Raw genomic sequence first — 20,033 nt, 5'->3', positions numbered from 1 at the left:
CGGCTTAGTTAATTCTAGCCATTTTTTCAAATTGAAAATTTAGGTTGGTTTTATTGCTTTTTCATAAATATTTAAATTCTGAATATATTACAAGTTTTTTAAAAAACAAGCGACGATATTCTCAAATCGCGTAGAAAAATAAGGAATACAAAGCAGCAATAAGACAAATACCTGCTGCTGGAGACAGCAAATCGACGTAATTCGGCGGACGATGGATTCTAATTGAAAATAGAGCAATATGATCCCGGGAATGGTGGCGACATTAAATGTGGATATGCTAATAAATCAATCAACTTTAAAAGAATTAACGAGATTCTATTATCTTTTTATAGGAACTTATTTTTATTTCCTATTAAATGCAACATTCATTTCTTTTACTCCTTTTAAAAACATCATTTATGAATGATTTCGTTATGTCTATTGCTAAATAAATACTTGTGAAAATGAAAATATTTTATTTTGCTAATGTCTGTGAGCGGCTATTGACCTTGAGCAAAGCTCAGATCGCATAAATTAACGATTGTTAGAGAAAAATACTTGAATAGGCTGTTGGGGAATTTAATAGCTAAAATACTTTGTTTCTTTGCGTACCACCTATTTTTATTTTGCGTACCACCAGTGATACGCGTACTACTGTTTGAGAATCACTGTAATAAGAGAAATAAATCACATTAATCATTATAACTCGAGATGTTCGGAAATTAAAAAATAACAATTTCTGGGTAGCCGAATACGATTTTAGAATTAAAAAAAATCTCTGAATTTATCGTACTACACTAGATTGTTTGTTTTACACATGCAGTAGTAGAATTTTAACATGCTGACAATTTCACTGATTACTAAATTCTTCTAAGGAGGTTAAAATAAATTGAGTAAGCCCCTTCTGTATGCAACGTGTGATGAAAATGAAGCCATGAAACGCCATGGTACGACGTTGCGACTTATCAGGACCGCTGCCATAGGCGAGCTTCTGGTTGGTTTTGTGTACATTCTAACCTTTGTTGTGTACATGTTAGCTTTCATAATTGAATGGTTATAAGCTCCCGTTCTAATTTTAAAACTTCACATAATGATTTACTACCTAGTACATAGAAAATTCACAAGAATAGCAAATAACTATTTCAAATTCGATAAAATGTAGGTGCATGAAAATGTGTAAATGATAATGATACGACATGGTAAACCTAGAACAGCAATGAAAGTTTCAACAGCATTTTACGCCAGGTTTCTTTTTTTATGCCTATACACTGACTGCCAATAAATATTTGGACACCTGTGATAGAAAAGAAAAACTATATTCAATATCAATAGTTGGTAGAGCCTCCACGAGAGGTAATTACAGCGTGGACCCTCCGGGGCATACTTTCCACAAGTCTTTGTATGACAGCTAGTGGTATTTTCTTCCCACTCGGCTTGGAGAAGACATAGAAGTTCTTTCACCGATTTTGCACAGGTAGTGCACCCCTGAATTCGGCGATGCAACTCGTCCCAGAAGTTCTCGATAGGGTTCAGGTCTGGACTCTGGGCAGGCCAGTCCATTCGATGAACTCCATATGGTACCATACCAAGCCTTGATTAACGTCGAAACATGGCAACTGAGATTGTCGTCCTGAAAGTAACCCGTAAAACTGCCACGACGTAGGAAGCAGATTGCCATCAAAAATAGTGCAGTAGGCATCGGAGTTGAGCTTACCATGAATGGGGACCAAGGGTCCCAGCCCATTCCAGGAGAAACAACCCCAGACCATAATTCCACCTCCACCGAACTTTTCTGTTGGCACAATGCATTCTGGCAGGAGACGCTCTCCAGGTAGACGCCAGACCCAGACCTTGCCATCCGAACGGTAAAGGGTGAACCTTAATTCATTACTCCAAAGAACCCGTTTCCACTGATCTACGGTCCAATTTCGATGTGCTTTGCAACACATTAACCGAGCAGCGCGGTTGGACTTTGTGATCAAAGGCTTATGGGCAGCAGCACGACCATGAAAACCAAGCAGATGTGCTTCCTTACGGATGGTATTCATTGAAACAATACTCCCGGATGCCTGTTGAAACTTCTCGCGGATGAGGGCCATCGGTTGGGTGCGGTTCTTCCGAATTTCTCTGAACAGCACTCGTCGGTCTCTATATCCCAGTTTCGTTGGTCTGCCGACTCGGGGCACATTCCGACAATCACCGCTCACCTTCCACTTCTTAATCACATGGGTCACTGTCGATTTTGGGTAGTTCAGATCGCTAGATATGTCTCTTAAGGATCGGCCACATTTGTGATACCCGATAATTATACATTTCTCGAAATCAGAAAGCTCCGAACTGAGAGGCATCTTGCATGCGACTAAAACCGATGCTGTTTCCTACACAATATATACCGGCGGAGTCCGTGACATACTTTTGGACCGCAGATATCGTCATTTGCATAAGTGTCCAAATACTTATTGGTAGTCAGTGTATACCGGACGTTTATATTTGCTCTCAAAGACAGCGTAAGTTTATTTAACACTTTACTCCATAGTCTTACCCTTATCCTGTCTGCCTGCCATGGTTAAGTCGTGACTTCACGTTGTTGACATTTGCTTGTCTTCATTTTTGTGATGTCATACTTGCTCCATTTATTCTAACCTCCTTGGAATTCTTCGATGTTTTGGGGTTTCACATCTGCAGCCGCAAAAAACAAGACAAAAAAAAAAATACATACGCAATAATAAAATCTGGTAGCATCTATAAGGAAGGATAAAATAAGACATAAAATGATTTTGAAACTTAACAATCGGCAAGATAATTATTTTGAGTACTGTGATTCCCAGATTCATTAAAAGTTCTGAAAATTCTTTGTGTTTCATTATCACAAATCAAAGAAAAATATTTAAAAATTTTACGCTTACAGACAGGACGTAGCTCACCTGTAGTTGGCTGCTATTACAACTTTCATTAACATAGCAGGTTCTCCTTATTTTTGTTTCTCTCCTCTATTTTTCTTTCTCTTCAGAAAACTCGATCACTTTATCGGAACCTGCACTGAAATGTCTATAAGGTTATTTCTCCCGCCTTCTTGGCATGCCTTCCTGGCTTGATAGTCTGTACGCTGCGCGTATTCCAGAAGGCCGTGGTTTGATTTCCAGCGAAGGCGTTGTTAGTTTTTCATCTCTACTGCTTTCAAAAATACATGTCATAAGCCCGATAAAGAAGTTGGAAATTAATGCTTCTTCGCTCTTGGCGAGTGGAAACAAATTGTTTTTGACCAGTACGCAAAATCTACGCAATGTATATGCAATCATGATTGAGAACAAGGAATTAAATTTTGACTGCCTGTGTTAAACCAGGAATCTGTATTTCAATTCGAATTCTTAACAGATTCTCGTGGAAAAATATCGAATCACTATAATAAGAGTTTAATACAAAATAATGCAGCACATAATTAAGACAATTTCTATTACATCTACACATGGTATTAATTTATATTAAGTCGGCGAAGCAATTAAAATATCAAAATTATTAAAGATCTAACTGTATATATCAGAACTTGTAACAAACAGATAACGAAGCCAGTATTTTGTATTGTCTTTAACCTCTTTATAAATAAATGTTTTCTTTCATTCATATTTTATTAATCAAACATTTAAAAAATTTAAAAAAAGAAGACACTATCAATGGATATGAATAATGTACACTTTTATTTACATGATTTTATAAATCCTCCAGAATGTAATTTCATACAAAGAGTTACTTTCAATAAATACAAAAAGAAACACATTACCATCATCACATTCTATTCACATTCAAAGAAACATAAAAATAACTCTTGATTTGTTTATTTTTTTACATTTACACAAATATTTGGCATATACAATTTTATGAAATGAAAATGTATATTCGTATAGCAAATTTGTGTGCGTACATAGTTTATCAACAATTGAAAACTAAATGCGGTTTTAATAATAAAAATGCAATTAAAAACAAAATAACATATATAATTAGGAAAAATTTCTCAATATTTTAATATGTGATGGGATGAATAATGCAAAACATAAATATAACTATACATCGTATTTTTTTGTGAAGTACATAAATATCAAGCAAAATATATCAAGCAAATATAACTTCCTTTCAATTTGGCAAAATGTACAAGTTACATTGTTCATGCATTATGCATGCAAAATTTAATCTCTCATACCTAAAATACAAAATAATATTTTAAAGCAAAGGGTTTGTTTTCCGATAGTTGGTTTATTCATAGCTAATACTTGTATTTTGCATGGAAGGTCTGGAACGGAAGATGCGCATGATCCTTAAGCTTCTGACAGCAGGTATTTGAGCCTTTCTCAAAAGCGGTAAATGTGATAGCATAACATAATTTGCAGAGAGGTTTTAAAATGATTATATAACTAAAATTCTTTTGAACTACGGTTATAATCTGATGGTTCCATCAGAAGTTTTGCCACGAGTTTTTTTTTTTTTTTGATAAAACTTTAATTAGTTTTTAATTTGTTTTACTCTTTAATTAGTTTTATTCTTTAATTAGTTTTATTCTTTAATTAGTTAGTTTTAAACTAACTTTAAGTAATTTTGTAAAACTTTAATTAATTATTAAATTTAAGTTTAATTTATTACGCCTTTTATAGAAAAAAAGTGTTAATGACATAAATACCTTTTGTTATCGAATGAAAAATAATACTAAGAATAAAATTAAACTCATAATACTAAAGTTATTCTAGATATCAGTAATTAAAATTTCCGAGTACCTATAGAAATATTGCAATCAAGATTCTCAAATTAATCCTAGAATAAAAAGATGTTTAAAAATATTTTTTTTATAAGACAAATATGAATATAGAGTATCGATTTTAAATTTCCATTTGCATGCTTTATTTAAAAGTTTCCAATTTTATACGCTTCCTAAAATTAGTGTTTTTCGAAGTTCCTTTCCATCGAAAGGAAAAGGAATTAAATGATTTGGCTGACTGGTCAGTCAGTTTTACTCATTATTACAAAACGGTTTTTAACAAGCGTAACATAATTAAAACTTCTCTACTCTGAAAGGTCATCTGATTTCATTAATTCCTTAAAGTGGAATTATAGATCTGTCACTAATTAGGTACTTAAACGTGCAACCGTTTTGAAATACACCGTGCATGACTTTTGTTCAAATAATTTTAGATAACATCTTGTTGCTCACATTTAAATGTACTCTAAAGCACTTGTCATTTACTCTAGAGCACTTGGTTAATAATTCAATGTCCTTGATTTAATATATTGATTGAGTGTTAAAAGATTTTTTTTTTTTTTGTTAAATCCATAGGTATAGGATTCTTGTATTGACGCATCTGGGCTGGAATCAAAATATATAATTTAATTTTTAATAAAATTTATACTAAGGTAACATCTTTCAAAAACCCTATAGCATTACAAAAGTTAATTTTTGATGTAATACTGTAATAAAAGTGAAATATATTTTGTTCTCTTATAAATAAAATAAATTTTATTATGCATAATGTTATTAAAATTCAATTGTAACTATTCCGCAGATTAGGAAATAATAAAATATTTTTATTTTTATTAACAAAAGTCATTTTGTTTTTAGCGGGGCGAGAGTAATGACAAATCATTATAAATTGTATAACGTTAAAAATAGTTTTTCTTTCTCGGCCATTCAAATCGCCAAGTAGTAGTAAATATTAGTAATAAACATTTGAAAGAATTTCGTCTTAACCGTAATATCTATTTTTTATTTTAATAAAAAAGTAATTCAGCTTGATTAAATGGAATCAGATATGATTTTTTAAGAAAAAAGACATACATTTATGTGATAGTCGATAGATATTTTTGGCAATGCTTTCAGTGCAATATTTTTTGTCTTATGGAACACCCACGACACAAGCTCTTATAATTATTAAGTTACCCGGCATTATATCCCTTTCTAAGACAATTCTTTCTTAGCCAAAACGAAATGACAAAAGGACTTTCACCGGAAAGTTCAGTAAACACAATTTCTCTCCTTGATATGATTTGTCGAAGGGTTCCCCGCGTTCCGTCATAGCCATCCAAAATCCCTCCCGACCATCTGATAGAATTTGAGGTTAAAAGGTCGATAAAAGTCTCGTAACCTAGTTACTGTGGAGGGAGATATGTCTGGGTGTGTCCTCCCTTTGGTTTTGCCAAGACAATGGGGATTGCCGTTGCCTTCAGATTTCTTTAGACATGGAAATCCTTTTGTCTCGTTAAAATAGAAGTGTTTGTCCGTGATGACCCGTTTCAGCCCCAAAAAGTCTTGGACTCGAGCCATCTCACCTGCTGGATCTTTGATGAGGTTCTCACCGCTTACAAAGTGGATCTGTCGAAGCTGAAAGTATTGCATCCACAATTCGAGAAAGCGTGAATAAACTCCTATTCGAATGGCACTCCATGACGTGTCCACAAGCCCTGTTGTAGAATTACGAAAAGTCATTGCATCAAAAGAAGGACTTGATCGAACACCTCTTTTACTAGCAGTCTGCGTATAGTCGGAAATAGCCCTGGTGACAGGGTCTCTGACTACTACGATCAATTTGACAGAAGGTGACATACGATGAAGACGCTGAGGGACCTCACGTGTGATGAAATAGCTCGGAGTTTTTTCCATTGTGATTTGAGATTCCAGGCTTTGAGGCATCTGTTGTCTGAAATAAATATAGAAATTTTAAATAATTAAAATCTTTCAATAAATACTAATTAATTTAAAATTTAAGTGCTATCTTATCATCATATTACATTAACATAGCGCTCATAATAATACAAACTGATTCATTTTTCAATTTAAATTCACTGTTCTTCTCTTATAGGATTTCTCTGAAGCCACAAAGTATCGAGCTAAAATTTTATTAGGACTCACTTTTCGCGGGTTTTTTTTTCCATTATACCATTATTTTGTATAGCTTCCATACTTATGCGTGAATACTTATTTCGGATCAATTATCATCTGTGTATTTCAGTAAAAATATGCATTAGTATTATTCACTATTGTTGAATTCTTTGAAAAATCATAATACGGAAAATATATTATCATGCACGAAAAATACAGTAAAGACCTTACCTACAGACCACGAAGTTCATAATATCATCAAAGCCTTAGCATACAAAAAAGCACCAGGTCCCGATGGCATAGATAATATCAATGTTAAAGAAATTCACAAAGAATTTCCAGGTTTGTTTCCAAAACTATGCAGAGCCTGCTGGCGACTCGGCCACTTCCCTAGAAGCATGAAACTAGCCGAAATTGCACTCTTTCACAAGCAGGGCAAAGATTTGTCAGACCCGGCATCTTATAGGCCTATAAGTTTACTGCCTTCAATCAGTAAGATTTTAGAAAAAGTAATTCTGCAACGCCTTAATTTCCACATGTGCAGGAACAAGTCTTTAAATGAAAAACAATATGGCTTCTGCGCAGGAAAGTCCACAGACAATGCCTTAAAACAACTGCTAGATAACATAGAGCAGAACAAAGACAACAATTTGAACACACTGGTTATTTCGTTGGACATCAAAGGGGCATTCGACTCGTTGTGGTGGCCAGATGTAGTAGAATGCCTAGACATCATCAAATGGCCAAAGGAAATCCTGAATCTTATACGCAGCTACTTGCAGGATTGTTGGATACAGGTTACAACGGACAATGATGTACTCAAAGTCAAGTTGGAAAGAGGCTGTCCCCAGGGTTCCTGCTTGGGACCTACACTTTACAATCTTGTAGGGAACACAGCCTTTGCGCTCTATGACCAACAGCAAGGAATGGGTATCCAGGCGTACGCAGACGACTTTTTATTGGTCATTTCTGGTAGCACGGACATTAGGTTAAAGGTACAAAACGCAATCAATACTTTTGCAAGCTGGGCAAATCAGCACAATTTAAATATCTCAGCAGATAAAACTAAACAACTGTTTATATGCAGGCATGGAGCGCGAAATAGGATTCCCAACATTAAGCTAAATGAAGTCTTTGTTAAAAAAGTCACTGACCTTAAATATCTAGGTATTATAATTAACAATAGGCTTTCCTGGATACCACATATTAAAGAGCTTAAGCAGAAAATAAATCAACTTAGTAATTCCATGGTTAGAACATCAGGACCTCATTGGGGCACTCCAATCACTATGCTCAAAAGCTGGTACAGAACAATCTCAGAAAAGATCATATTATATGGGGCTGCCATATGGGAAAGGAAGCTTACTGCCAATATGAGGAGGCAGCTTCTCACCATACAAAGAATGCAACTTTTGATCATATGCAAAGGTTATAGAATATCCCCAACTGCGGCACTGCAAGAGCTGGCGGGTATCCCTGCACTGGACCTTCTAGTGGAGAGAGAATCACTATTAGTAAGGACATTGCGCCCAAAAAATAACGTCTCTCTGTGGCAAAAGACATTCTACCATACAGACCATGAGAAGCGCAAGCCGATCATGCTTGGACATCCTGCAGATACTGATTTATCGTACACAATATACATGAAATACACGCCGCCAAATGAGAAGGCATTTGCTATTTATACAGATGGCTCAAAGACGGAGAAAGGCACAGTCTGCGCCTACTGTGTACTCCAAGAAGGAGAAGTGGTTAAAACTTGGGAAAGACGACTGGCAGACAAGAATACCGTCCTTCAGGCAGAGCTTCTTGCATTAAAAGCAGCCATCAATTTGGCAAAATATCAATTAGGATTAAAGGTCAACATATACAGCGACTCTGCCTCAAGTTTGGAGCCAAAGTTTATCCCATCAGATGACAGACCTATCCTGATCTGGATTCCAGCCCATGTGGGTATTACTGGCAACGAAGCGGCGGATCTGCTGCCAATAACTCCAGTAGATTGGAACACGCAGTAAGTGTTCCGCAGTCCTATTTAAAAAAAACCACGCTCAATAGCTTTTACAAGAATGGCAGAAAAGATGGGAAAGGGAAAGCATAGGGAGAAGAACCTACAAGTTCTTTCCGAAAGTCACGTGCTCAGTTAATACATACAGCGGAGCACAAACTCAATTCTACACTGGCCATGGTCCCTTCCCACATTATCTTAAGAGATTCGGCATACGAGCATCAGAATTGTGTGAATGTGGTGCGGTAGGTGATGCAGATCACTTCCTCTTCAACTGCCCACAAACCGATAAACTACATTTAAAAATGCCAAGCAGTGAATACTGGCCGCAATGGGCGGAGAATACATGCGGCAACAAGCAGACGAAAACTAAAATAGAGGAGGTAATCAGGCTATGCTCAGCAAGGTACTAAGAAATTCTCCACCTTCCTTGAGAATTGTATCTTCGCAGCATAATTTTAAGAGCAATTCAAAATACTACAACAACTGAATATCAATACTAGAAAAATAGCTCACCCCGTAGAATAATAACAGGACTGTAAGAGCAAAACTATTGTAATGTAAGCATATTACTATCCAGTTTGTATGTACTTGATAAAAATAATATTGTAAAGCAGTTTAAATGATATTGAAAATCCAGTCAATGTGTAAATGAATTACAAGTTTAATTTGATTATCTCAGTAAAAGTATTGTAAATATGAATTCATATAATGTTTAAATGTACACATAGCTGTCATGATTTTATGTATCTATCATATGTAACTTGTACAAGACAATGATTGTAATCAACATATCTATGCTGATACACAGGCCTTGTATGCCCGTGTAATATTTATATGTATATTTTTACACGGAGGAAATTTTCCCTTCTGCCGGGATGACTATTAACACTGTAAGACTTTTACAACAAAGTCAGGTCAGTGGTTATCTCAGGAGGCGCTCAGTATAAAAGTTTGCTTTTAGAACATTAAAATGAAGGTATTAAATTAGTAATTCATATAAAGGAGGCCTAATTAAAAATATGAAGAAAGCAAATTCTAAAAATATGAAGAAAGCAAATTCAAAAAAAAAAAAAAATTTCGCTAGAGAATTTTACCTCACTCAAATAACACAAATCCAAATTTTTGACTAAAGTGCATGACAGACTTCAGCTGAAATGGAAATAAACTGAATCCCTGCTTCTTTGAATATATTCTAAAAGCTATTTTTCGAATGAAAATACCGTTTATTATACTCTGTGCAAAAATGCCATTTACAGTATTATAAGATGTGTTCTCCCTTTTCCAGCATGCCTTCGTAGTGTAACGATAAGCACACTCGACCCGTATTCGAGAGGTTCAGGCTTCCGGCGAGGACGTCGCTCATTTTTCGTCTTCTTCTTCAAAATAACCTAATGTTTCTACAGTGGGGCCCGAACTAAAAAGGAGGTGGATAATAATTCGTCACCACAAGGATTTGGAGAGTGGGTCCCCGGATCCCCAATCGCCTTTTAAAAGAGGGAGTATGTAAGGTATTTTCTTCTTCCTTCATGCCTTCGTAGAGTAAAGGTAGCACATTCAGTGCATACTCGAGAGGTCCAGATTCGAGACCTGGCAAGGGCATTGCTCATTTTTCAAGTCTCCTGGTTCAAAATAACCTAACGACTCTACAGTTAGCTTATTTTGAATTTATAGTTAGGTTATTACTCCTAACTCTTAGGAAATTCTCTTACTGTGGAATACAAAATGCGAGATGATTTTAGCAAAAAAAAGACTACTCTGGGAACAAGCCATTACAGCCTGTCTAATGACGATGATTTCATAACCAAAATGTCTGAAGCTATTACACCATCAGTGATTGGGGCAAATATAGAAAACCAAATGTAGCTATCGTTTGTTTTACGACAGTTTTAAATAACTGTATACTTTTATATTTCTTAAAGTTATCAGGGTAGTAAGGAGTTATATTTCTTAAAGTTATCAGGGTACTACACTTCTTACATGTAAGAACAAATGATAATTGCAGAAAGTTGAAGGTCTAATAGGAAAAAGAAATTTGTGTCCAAAGATTTCCGGCAAATTCGGAAGTTCTAGCGGTATTTCAAAATTTAGAGACGTTATTTAGTTCGAAAAGCATTTCATAAGGACAAGGGGTTTAGAAAATGAGATTATGAATAGGATAAGGAAAGTGAATTAAAAGAACATGAAACTTTCGTGGTAAATTATCGAATGAGCTCTTAGGCTGAAGAAATTTAAATTTAATCTTATGTTACTTATACATAATTTTTTGGTTAATTGAACTAAGCAGAATTGCGCATACAGAAGTACACTAAATTCAATACTATTTTTTATAAAAAAAACTAAGTCATTTTTATTAATAACACTTTAAATGCACATCTTACAAATTTTTGCAAAACGAGAATATCAACCATGATGGTCAACACGAAAACTTTGCATTAATTTTGGGACTCCAGTAAATGCACATCATATTTTTAAATATATTATCAAATATCAGTTGCAAATAATTTATATTTTTGGAGTAAAATTAAAACTTTTACTACAAATGTGTTGTTTTCGATCACAAGATATTAATTTATGTCTGATAAGCAGATTAGTTTATGTCTGATACAGTAGCAAAGGACTGACTTATATGTCCGACAGCACATCACTCGAAGGCATTACACATTTTATAGTAATGCAAGATGGTAAGTCATTGGCTAGTTTGGAAATACAGTACAACTCCAATTATCCGAACTCCGACTATCCGAATCGCTTTAAGAATTTTTCAGAATCAACTGAAAAAGAGAAGGAAAAACAGAAAAAGGAAAAAGAATATCAAGAAAAGGAAAGGGAAGAGACTGGAAAAGATGAGGATTACGTGTCACTTGAGGAATTAAGAAACATTCCTTTGAAAATTTTTGGATGTTTAGAAGTTAGTGCTGAGAATACGGCAGAATGTATGGTGTGCGATTCGTCAGATCCTGGGTTTCAAACTCTAAATGATTATGAAGTTATTGAAAGTGTGAGAAAGAAAATGTCAAGGAAGCAGGTGACCTTAATGTCAAAGATGAAGCAGACGGGAACATCAGCTGGTTGCCGGGCTTGAAACTGCGTTGAAGTAGATGGAGCGTCAGCCCGAGTGTGACCACATGCAACTTCTTATTGTCAAGCGGATGCGCGACTTGGCTGCCCGAAAACGGATGAAGACAATTAAACAACTTACTTTGATATTCAGCAAGTACTTTCAGCGCTTGTAAGTACTGTGCAGTACGCTGTATAACATGTACGTAAAAGTGTTGACGTTTCATTTTAATTAATTAAAACCCCTTTTACTTTAAAAATAGTTTTTCCTTCCATTTTCAACATTACAGCACATACAGTAATTAATTAAACTGTGCGTACATTCTTTCTTTGTAAAAAGCCCAATTATCCGAATGGGGTCCGGTTCCAGTTGATTCGGATAATTGGAGTTCTACTGTATAACTTTTTATACGAGAACTATATACTTAAAACGATATAAAATTATAAACCGAGCTTATGAACTTAAACCGATATGACTTTATAACGTTATAACCGAACTTATAACCTTATAGCCGAACTTATAAACTTAAGCCGATATGAATATTTCATTTATGTTTAATCGGCAAGATTTTTGACGAAGATTTGTGAGGCAATTTGTGAGGAACAGGAACTCTTGAAATTTCCCGGCAATCACTGCAAGGCCGTTGAGATACTTACACTATACCAAGAAAAGCACATTTTGAACATTTATTTTTAAAAATAACACAAATTCTTTTTTGCGTTTGAGATTTGGTAGCTGACAGAAACAAATTTCGCATATCTTTGCTTGCAGCTGTTAATTTACGGTCGATTTTAACATGAGGTGCAAAAATAAACATTTCCGACATATTTTACTTCTTTATTTTCATAAAGGCAAGAAAGCGGCTGAGGCTGACAAAGATATGTGTGAAGTTTATTGTATTGATTGCTTAACAGAACGCATGTGTCAGAATTGGTTTCAAAATTTCGTTCCGAAGAGTTTCCACTTGAAAATGGCCAGTGTTTTCGCCGACTTTCTGAAGTTGACGATGACAAAATTTAAGCCATAATGGAATCAATCGTCATATAGCTATGCGAGAGATTGCAAAAAAATTAAATGTATCTCACATAACAATTGGAAATCATGTCAGATATCTTGGACTGCTTAAGAAGTTCGGTATTTGGGCTCCGCATGATTTGAAAGACATTCACTTAACGAATCAATATTTGCGATAAGCATTTGGAAGTAATGCAATCGAACTTTTCTTGAAACGAATTATCAATGGTCATGAAAAACAGATCATCTACGATTAACATTAAGAATCATGATCATGATCCAAGTATGATGAATCAACAGAAATCATATCGAAAATTAAACTGCATCAGAGCAAGATCATGCTGTTAATTTGGTGGAATTACAAAGATGCCGCGTTTTTTGAGCTGCTTTCAAGCAACTAAACTATAAACTCAGCTATTTATTTCCTACAACTTGGAGGAAGCAATCAGAAAGAAATGGCCAGAATTCACAAAATGCAAAGGAATCGTGTTCCATCACAACATTGCGAGGCCTCACACATCTTTATCAATATGTACGAAATTATTGGAGTTTGGTTGGGAAGTGATGTCGCATCCCCTATATAGCCTCGACCTTGCACCATACGATTATCATTTATTTCGAACTTTACAAAAAATTTTAAATGGTAAAAATTTCAGTAATAACGATGACCTCAAATCATACTTCGCCAAGTTTTTTGCTGATAAAGACCAAAATTTCTATGACCACGGAATCATGACGTTACCAGAAAGATGGCAAAAGGTTCTCGAACAGAATGGAAAAAATTTGATTGATTAAAATTCATTTTGTATCAAAAATGAGTTTTATTTTGCACTAAAAATCGAAAATACTTTCTTGCTAATCTAATATATTGATAGAAATTTGAATTCCACCGAATAACGAAGCGTATATATAAAACCTCGGTGGCTAAAAGGAGCTCTTGAAATGGTCTCTTTACAAATATAGTTTTACAATAGACGTTGAGAACGTTTCTCTTTGTTAAAAGATCTCTTAGAAAGCTCAAAAGTTTGAGTGAATGCTGCTAATTCTTAATGTGACGTGTTAAAGGATATAGTTCAATTAGGATCTTAATAATATTCGAAATAATAACGTAATTTCAACCTGAACTAAATTATTAACATTTTGAGGTAACCGAATTAAAAAAGAATAGTTAATAATTATCTAACTGTACTGATTTAAAAAGACAGCTGTAACCAGGACCGAAGTTGCTATATTGCTGCCGTCCAAAATCTTGATTCCTTACTCAGCTTCCATATCTTGGAAAAATAATAATACGTCTCTGAGATTTTAAACTATGTAAATACAGATGCATGAATACACACTCAAATCTACAAAGCAGATTCTCGGAGAAGCCTCTTTCGATTGTAGCATCATATTTCAGACACAAAAAACAGTCTTCCCTTATATTAAAACTAAATCCCCAAAACGATTTCTCCTGATATAGACATGCTACATTTCATTTATTTCTCAAAAAGGTATTTTGCAATGTGAAGGTATGTTTCTTCTTCTATCTTAAGTTACCAAAGCTTTAAACGCCAGTCACGAGAGCGAGATAGGAAAAGCTTGATACAAAGAAGTTGGAGCAAGCTAATATAAAAAACGCAGCCTACACAATCCCTGAAAATAAGATTTACGTTCGCCGCGCCCCCTATATTCTATTCCGTAAAATATGACGGAAAAGAAATCCATTCAAGGATGTTATTTCTATGGTAACAGAAATCTCCAACAATAGAAGAACACAGAAGTAAGACAGGAAAAAAAGAAAAACTCCCGGTCCACTGGTCGCGTAATATGCTGTCCCTACGTTAAAAAAAATCTCTATTTCCTACTATTCCTTGACGAATTTTTAGGTTTATGTTACCATGGAAACGGAAGTCTTGTTATTCAAAGACTTTTTTTTAATTTTCGTTTCATGCAATGGAGAAAAGTTTCGATGTCACGGCTGTCTGTCTTCAGACCCCTCTGTGGGGCACGTCACTGTCACCTGGGTTCATTCGGCTTTTATTATGTGAAGACGGGTGAGTGGAAATGCATTTTGCATGCATTGAAAGTGACGGATAATGGGGTATTAAAAGTCATCCTTTCTTTTACACCGCAACCATACCGTTGGGTTTTATAATTCTGTATCCTCAGAGGAGAAACGAGATTTAAATTGGGTGCCGTATGCGCGACCGTCAAGTTCTGGTAAAGTGAAAAGTCTTTCAAACAGCCCAATGATGTGCAATATGGAATTGAATGAATGATTCATTCAAGATTTGAAGGCTGCGCAATCCTTAAATTTTAAGTTAGCGTCAGATTCCAAACGATAGTACACACTATTCGAAATCAGCTCAACCTTTCTATCCGATACTTTAACTGCAAGAATTTTTCATTTTTAAGAGCATACAAAATTATGCAGTTTATTTCTGTTAATTTTAATATAATTGGATTTTGTCTTGATATCTGTTTAAAGCTCTCACTTTAATGCATTTCAGTTTATTTGAAACAAGAATAAGTTCAGTCTTCAATGAGAGTTTTTATTTATTTATTTACTCTTAATAGTAGATTATTCTCGTGTTTTCTGAACAGTATTATCATTTAAAAAGTAAGAAAGATACCTGAGATTGGTGTAGATTTTGAATAAAAAACTGCTGACTTCAAAAGTAACCAGAATAGTTCTTTCTTCTTCAGGCGAAATAAATTATGCTTCTCAATAGAAATAGCGTCAAAAATCTCCATCATAACTTTCTATGTTATTACTGCATATAATCTCACACCTTGAATCACAAAACATTACAATGACATAGACAATGACAAATAACATACTTTTCACAATATAAGCATTATATAATACATCTTTGTTCTTTTTGTTAATTCCATTTTATACTAGGAATCTCTTCTTATGCGGATCCCACATTTACATTAGTTCCCTGAATGATTTCTGAAATTTGCATTCAGATTATTATCAAAGCATGGTTAATTGTTTCAGTTTTATTTCTTTAATACGATGAAATATATAAACCGATTGGTAGAGAATATTTTGAAAGGAAATATCTTTGTTAACTCTGAAGATCAAGAAATCCTTCAAAAATACATAAAAGATATTCCTGTCGTAGAGTAGAACCAAATCAAAGTTGAGTGTTTTTAACTGGTCAGTCATTGTTGGAGATACCAGGTTAAGAAGTAATTTTTTATTAGTCGATATTTTAAATATTTCTCAAATATAAAACTTTTCACTTTTCTTCATCATTTATTAAATTATGCGCAAGGAGCTATAATATTCTTGCTTTCTGTGATGTTAGAAATTCTATCACTAATTTCTCAGTTCTCAATTCATTTATCTTTCCACCTTTTAAAATCACAACACATGATATTTCTTTACTCAAATCATAATGACAAATGAGATGTTAATAGTAATTTACTGAGACTTGACGTACAGGTCGTTTCTCCAATATTGGTGATGTCGGTTATCTTCATCTTCTTTTCTATACTATCGGATGTCTCACCATTCATCATTTTTCCTTTCATGATTGAAATCTTCCTTTTTCTCCTGAGCTCTAAAAATCTATATCATAATCCTTTCTGAGAAATCGTCGATCATGCGAAAAAGAATCTCAATTTTATGAAACACCTAAAATTTCCTATATGTCGTTTAAGAAAAAAAAATAATGCTTTAGCAATACTCTTGATAAAGACAGACGAGAAACACGCTTCAAATAAATCATAAAAGTGAAGCGTACGCCTATCACAGGTTGTTGCCTCTCTTTTATGAATACTCTTGATTTTTGGCTTTTTTCTTTTACAACTTCGTAGTTTATCGTAAAGCCACTGTAAAGGTTATCAAAGCAATAGAAGACAATATGATGTGAACACCACATGGCATTCTTGTACGGTCTATTAGATTATACATATTTTTTGCTACATTTCATTTAAACTTATTTAATCGAATTTTATTTGAGATATATTTCTCATTCAATCAGTTCGGTTCTCACTTCGAGGCAAGGCAAAAACACATAAAAACTCAAAACATCTTCATTAAAAATTGCAAAATACGGGAAAACCTAAAACACCAAATACAGTTAAAAAAACAATTTTTGCAATTAAAGTTAATGTTTCTACGCCAAACCAAGCAATTCGGCCAACGTGTGAAAAGACAAAAATCTTCGGTGCATAAAAATTTCAAGTTAATTTCTAGTTCCACTGGGCAAAACGAAACTGAATTTCGTGCACATGCTGACCTGATTCACTACACTCAAGCAGGTTGGAACAGATGGAGTAAGCACAACGTCATAAAAGTGAAGCCAAGGAAATGTCAGCAAACTGACGTCATGACTTATCAGTGCCGCCGTACAGCATTTTCTTACCTAACTTTATTGCTTTTTATTACAGCTTGCGATATGAAATTCGCATAGAAATATTAGAACTAAACCATTTGCCATTATATTATCAAAAGCTCCTGATTCCAAAAAATTTCTAAATTTTCAAATAATTTTTTTTAATTATGTAAGCAGCAATGATGTCATTAAGTTCTATATAATTTATGCCGCCATGAATTAATGAAATTAAGTTAATCCATGAATTAATGAAATAATTAATTTTCTCCCACTTTGAAATATATTATCGTTAAACCTTTGCGAAGAAGGAAAAAGTTTTGCTTGTTCTTCGCAACTTCATATAACCATGCAAACGGGCCGCCGAGTATGCACAGCTATCGTCTGCTATGGATTAACTACTGCGCTAGATTATTTTTCAAATAAAGAACACGGAACAATGGTAGTTTAGAAATGAAGAACCAAATTCCAGCTCAAATGTTTCTTGAAAATACGAGTACATATAGTTCTACCTAAAACTGCATACTAAAATTAACAAAATATATATGCAGGCAATCACTAACGCGACTATTATATAGAACATGGTACGCTACAATACTAATACTTTAAGCAAAGTAAAGAAGAAAACGAAGAATTCTACCTTATGTAAATTGTAATTTTAAAGTATTAAATTACAAGTAAATGTGAAATACATAATTAATGCAAAATCAGTCTGAGATTTATAAGAATTTATCCTCTTATCTCGTACATGCTTTCTGGATGCAAGTAAAATCCTTGATTTGAATCCTTTTGATGATATAATTATTTTTCACGTTGTCTTGTAGAAACATCTAATCATCAGCATAAATCTTGAAGCAGTAGAAATTTTAAGAGAAAGCAGAGTACTGCTTTGGTAAATAGGATAAGAACTAGAATAATGAAAATGACATTTTATGGTTATTCTGATTGCATGCTCTGTCTGTTTTGCACTTATTTTTTTAAAAAAAAGAATGCTTGAAATAAGCGTAGCATACCAGTAAGTGATTGCATAATGTTTATGAAAACCTGTTGGATTTAATATTTAGAAATATTTAGAACTAGATTTAATATTTAGAAATGTAATTAAATTTAAAACTGATAGCATTCCTTTAACGAAATAATCTATATTGTTTTACTGACTCGCTTACTTTTGCTGTATGTAAAATAAAATTATTACATTTGTTCATAACATTTTTTTTTTTTTTTTTTTTTGTTTTACGTTGATTAGGTGGAAATCCACCCGGTTGTAAAAGATACTATCTTTAATCTTAAGTTAATATAATTTCAATTCAAGCACATCTTAACAGCGATTTATCGTTTTGGCTTCAGAAATACAAACTCAAACTGAAAGTAAATAAACAGCAATTTTTAAATCTATATCCGGTTTATAAAACTAAAACTTCTCTGCAAGTTTTAAGACAAATTATATTTTAAAATTTCAAACTAAAGACTATATATAACAGCGTAGCTGCTGTTTCATGTTTCTGGTTTTGAAGAAGATACAATAACCTTACGGGGTCGAATCACAGATCTTTTAATTCAGTAACACCATGACAGCACGCATGGGAAAAAGGGATAATTCCTTACAGGTGAATTAACGGAATCAGTAATCATTCAGAAACGAACTAATTTACTTCTGAAAATTTAAAGCAAAACTAATTTCAAACAATCATTGCTTTGGTTGTAGATTTCACAGTCATCCAAAAAAAGAGGAGAACGTTGAACTCCTTTTTCTACGAAAAACTTCCTCAGCATTATTTATATCCAATTTCTTAGTTTACATATTTTCTCGTTCGTCTTCTGAATGCCATATACTTGATGCAAAAGGAAGATAGCATGGACTCAGCTTAAAAATCATAATTGGTTGGAAATTGAATTCAAATGAGCAAACTGAATCTTCTGCATAATTAGCTAATCCCCTATTATGATGCCCAAAGAACAGTACTCGACATTTGTTGCTAAGGTGAACTGTTTCGGGTTTCACGGTTCTGCCCGGTTAGTGTCCTATGCTAACTAAATAGAGTAAGTCCTTAAAGTAAAGTAAATTAAGTCTAACTAAGTAAAGTAAGTTAGCCTACGGCTATACAATTAAAGTAATGCGTAAGTTTGCTGTGAGCTACAAGTCGGTGTGACAAGCCTAATGGCAGAAACAATGCAACGCTGCAGAATACTACTCGCAGGGAATTGAAATTAGCAACATGGCCTTCAACAAGCAGATCGCATTCTAATTCTACCCTCGAAAACCTACTTTAGAATATTATCTGTTTTCTACCTCATCTAAATATCACCAGAGCTAAAAATTTAGATCTTGATAGGAAAATGGTATTGAGGAAGATAGAAAAGTTCATTAACATAAAATAACTGGTTAAAGTAACTGATCATTTCTAATGCTTAACAGTTCAGAACTCTCGCGGGTAATTGCATAGTAAGGGTATCCATGCGCGCATGCTTTGTAAAGTGGTTAATTCGCAAGTACAGAATTGATGTTTCTCGCAGCTGCATCGCAAGTAAGGGTATCCATCGATTACTACATGTTTAACTTTTCCATCTCCCTCTAAAATACTTATATACTAATATGCACTTTCTTGGAAGAAGGGAGATGACGTGAGGAAAAAATAGAAAAGTGATAAGCTAACTGCTATAATAAGGATTTTTTAACCTAACACTACAGCTCTTTAAACGTGTTTTAATTACAACAGCATTGAGTGTCTCTTACATCCCCTAGAACCTTAAGTTACCTATTAAGATCTGTATATTCGAACTCTT

At 34.1% G+C, this 20,033-nt stretch overlaps 1 protein-coding gene across 1 annotated transcript in view; it reads right to left on the bottom strand.

Moving 5' to 3' along the window:
* Positions 1-3,657: 3,657 nt before the first annotated feature.
* Positions 3,658-20,033, bottom strand: part of LOC118199259 (heparan sulfate glucosamine 3-O-sulfotransferase 6-like) — a 64,403-nt gene continuing 48,027 nt past the window's right edge. Inside the window, exon 2 of the mRNA XM_035371072.2 lies at positions 3,658-6,656. Within this exon, the coding sequence (XP_035226963.2) occupies positions 6,032-6,656 (625 nt within the window). The 3' untranslated portion in view covers positions 3,658-6,031. The remainder of the gene's footprint in view (positions 6,657-20,033) is intronic.

This window comes from Stegodyphus dumicola, chromosome 5 (genome assembly GCF_044657685.1).
Source record: "Stegodyphus dumicola isolate Sdum_Otavi_A_Nest chromosome 5, ASM4465768v1".
NCBI lineage: Eukaryota > Metazoa > Arthropoda > Arachnida > Araneae > Eresidae > Stegodyphus > Stegodyphus dumicola.
Note: the sequence above shows the minus strand (reverse complement) of the source record. Positions and strands in the feature narration are given on the sequence as shown.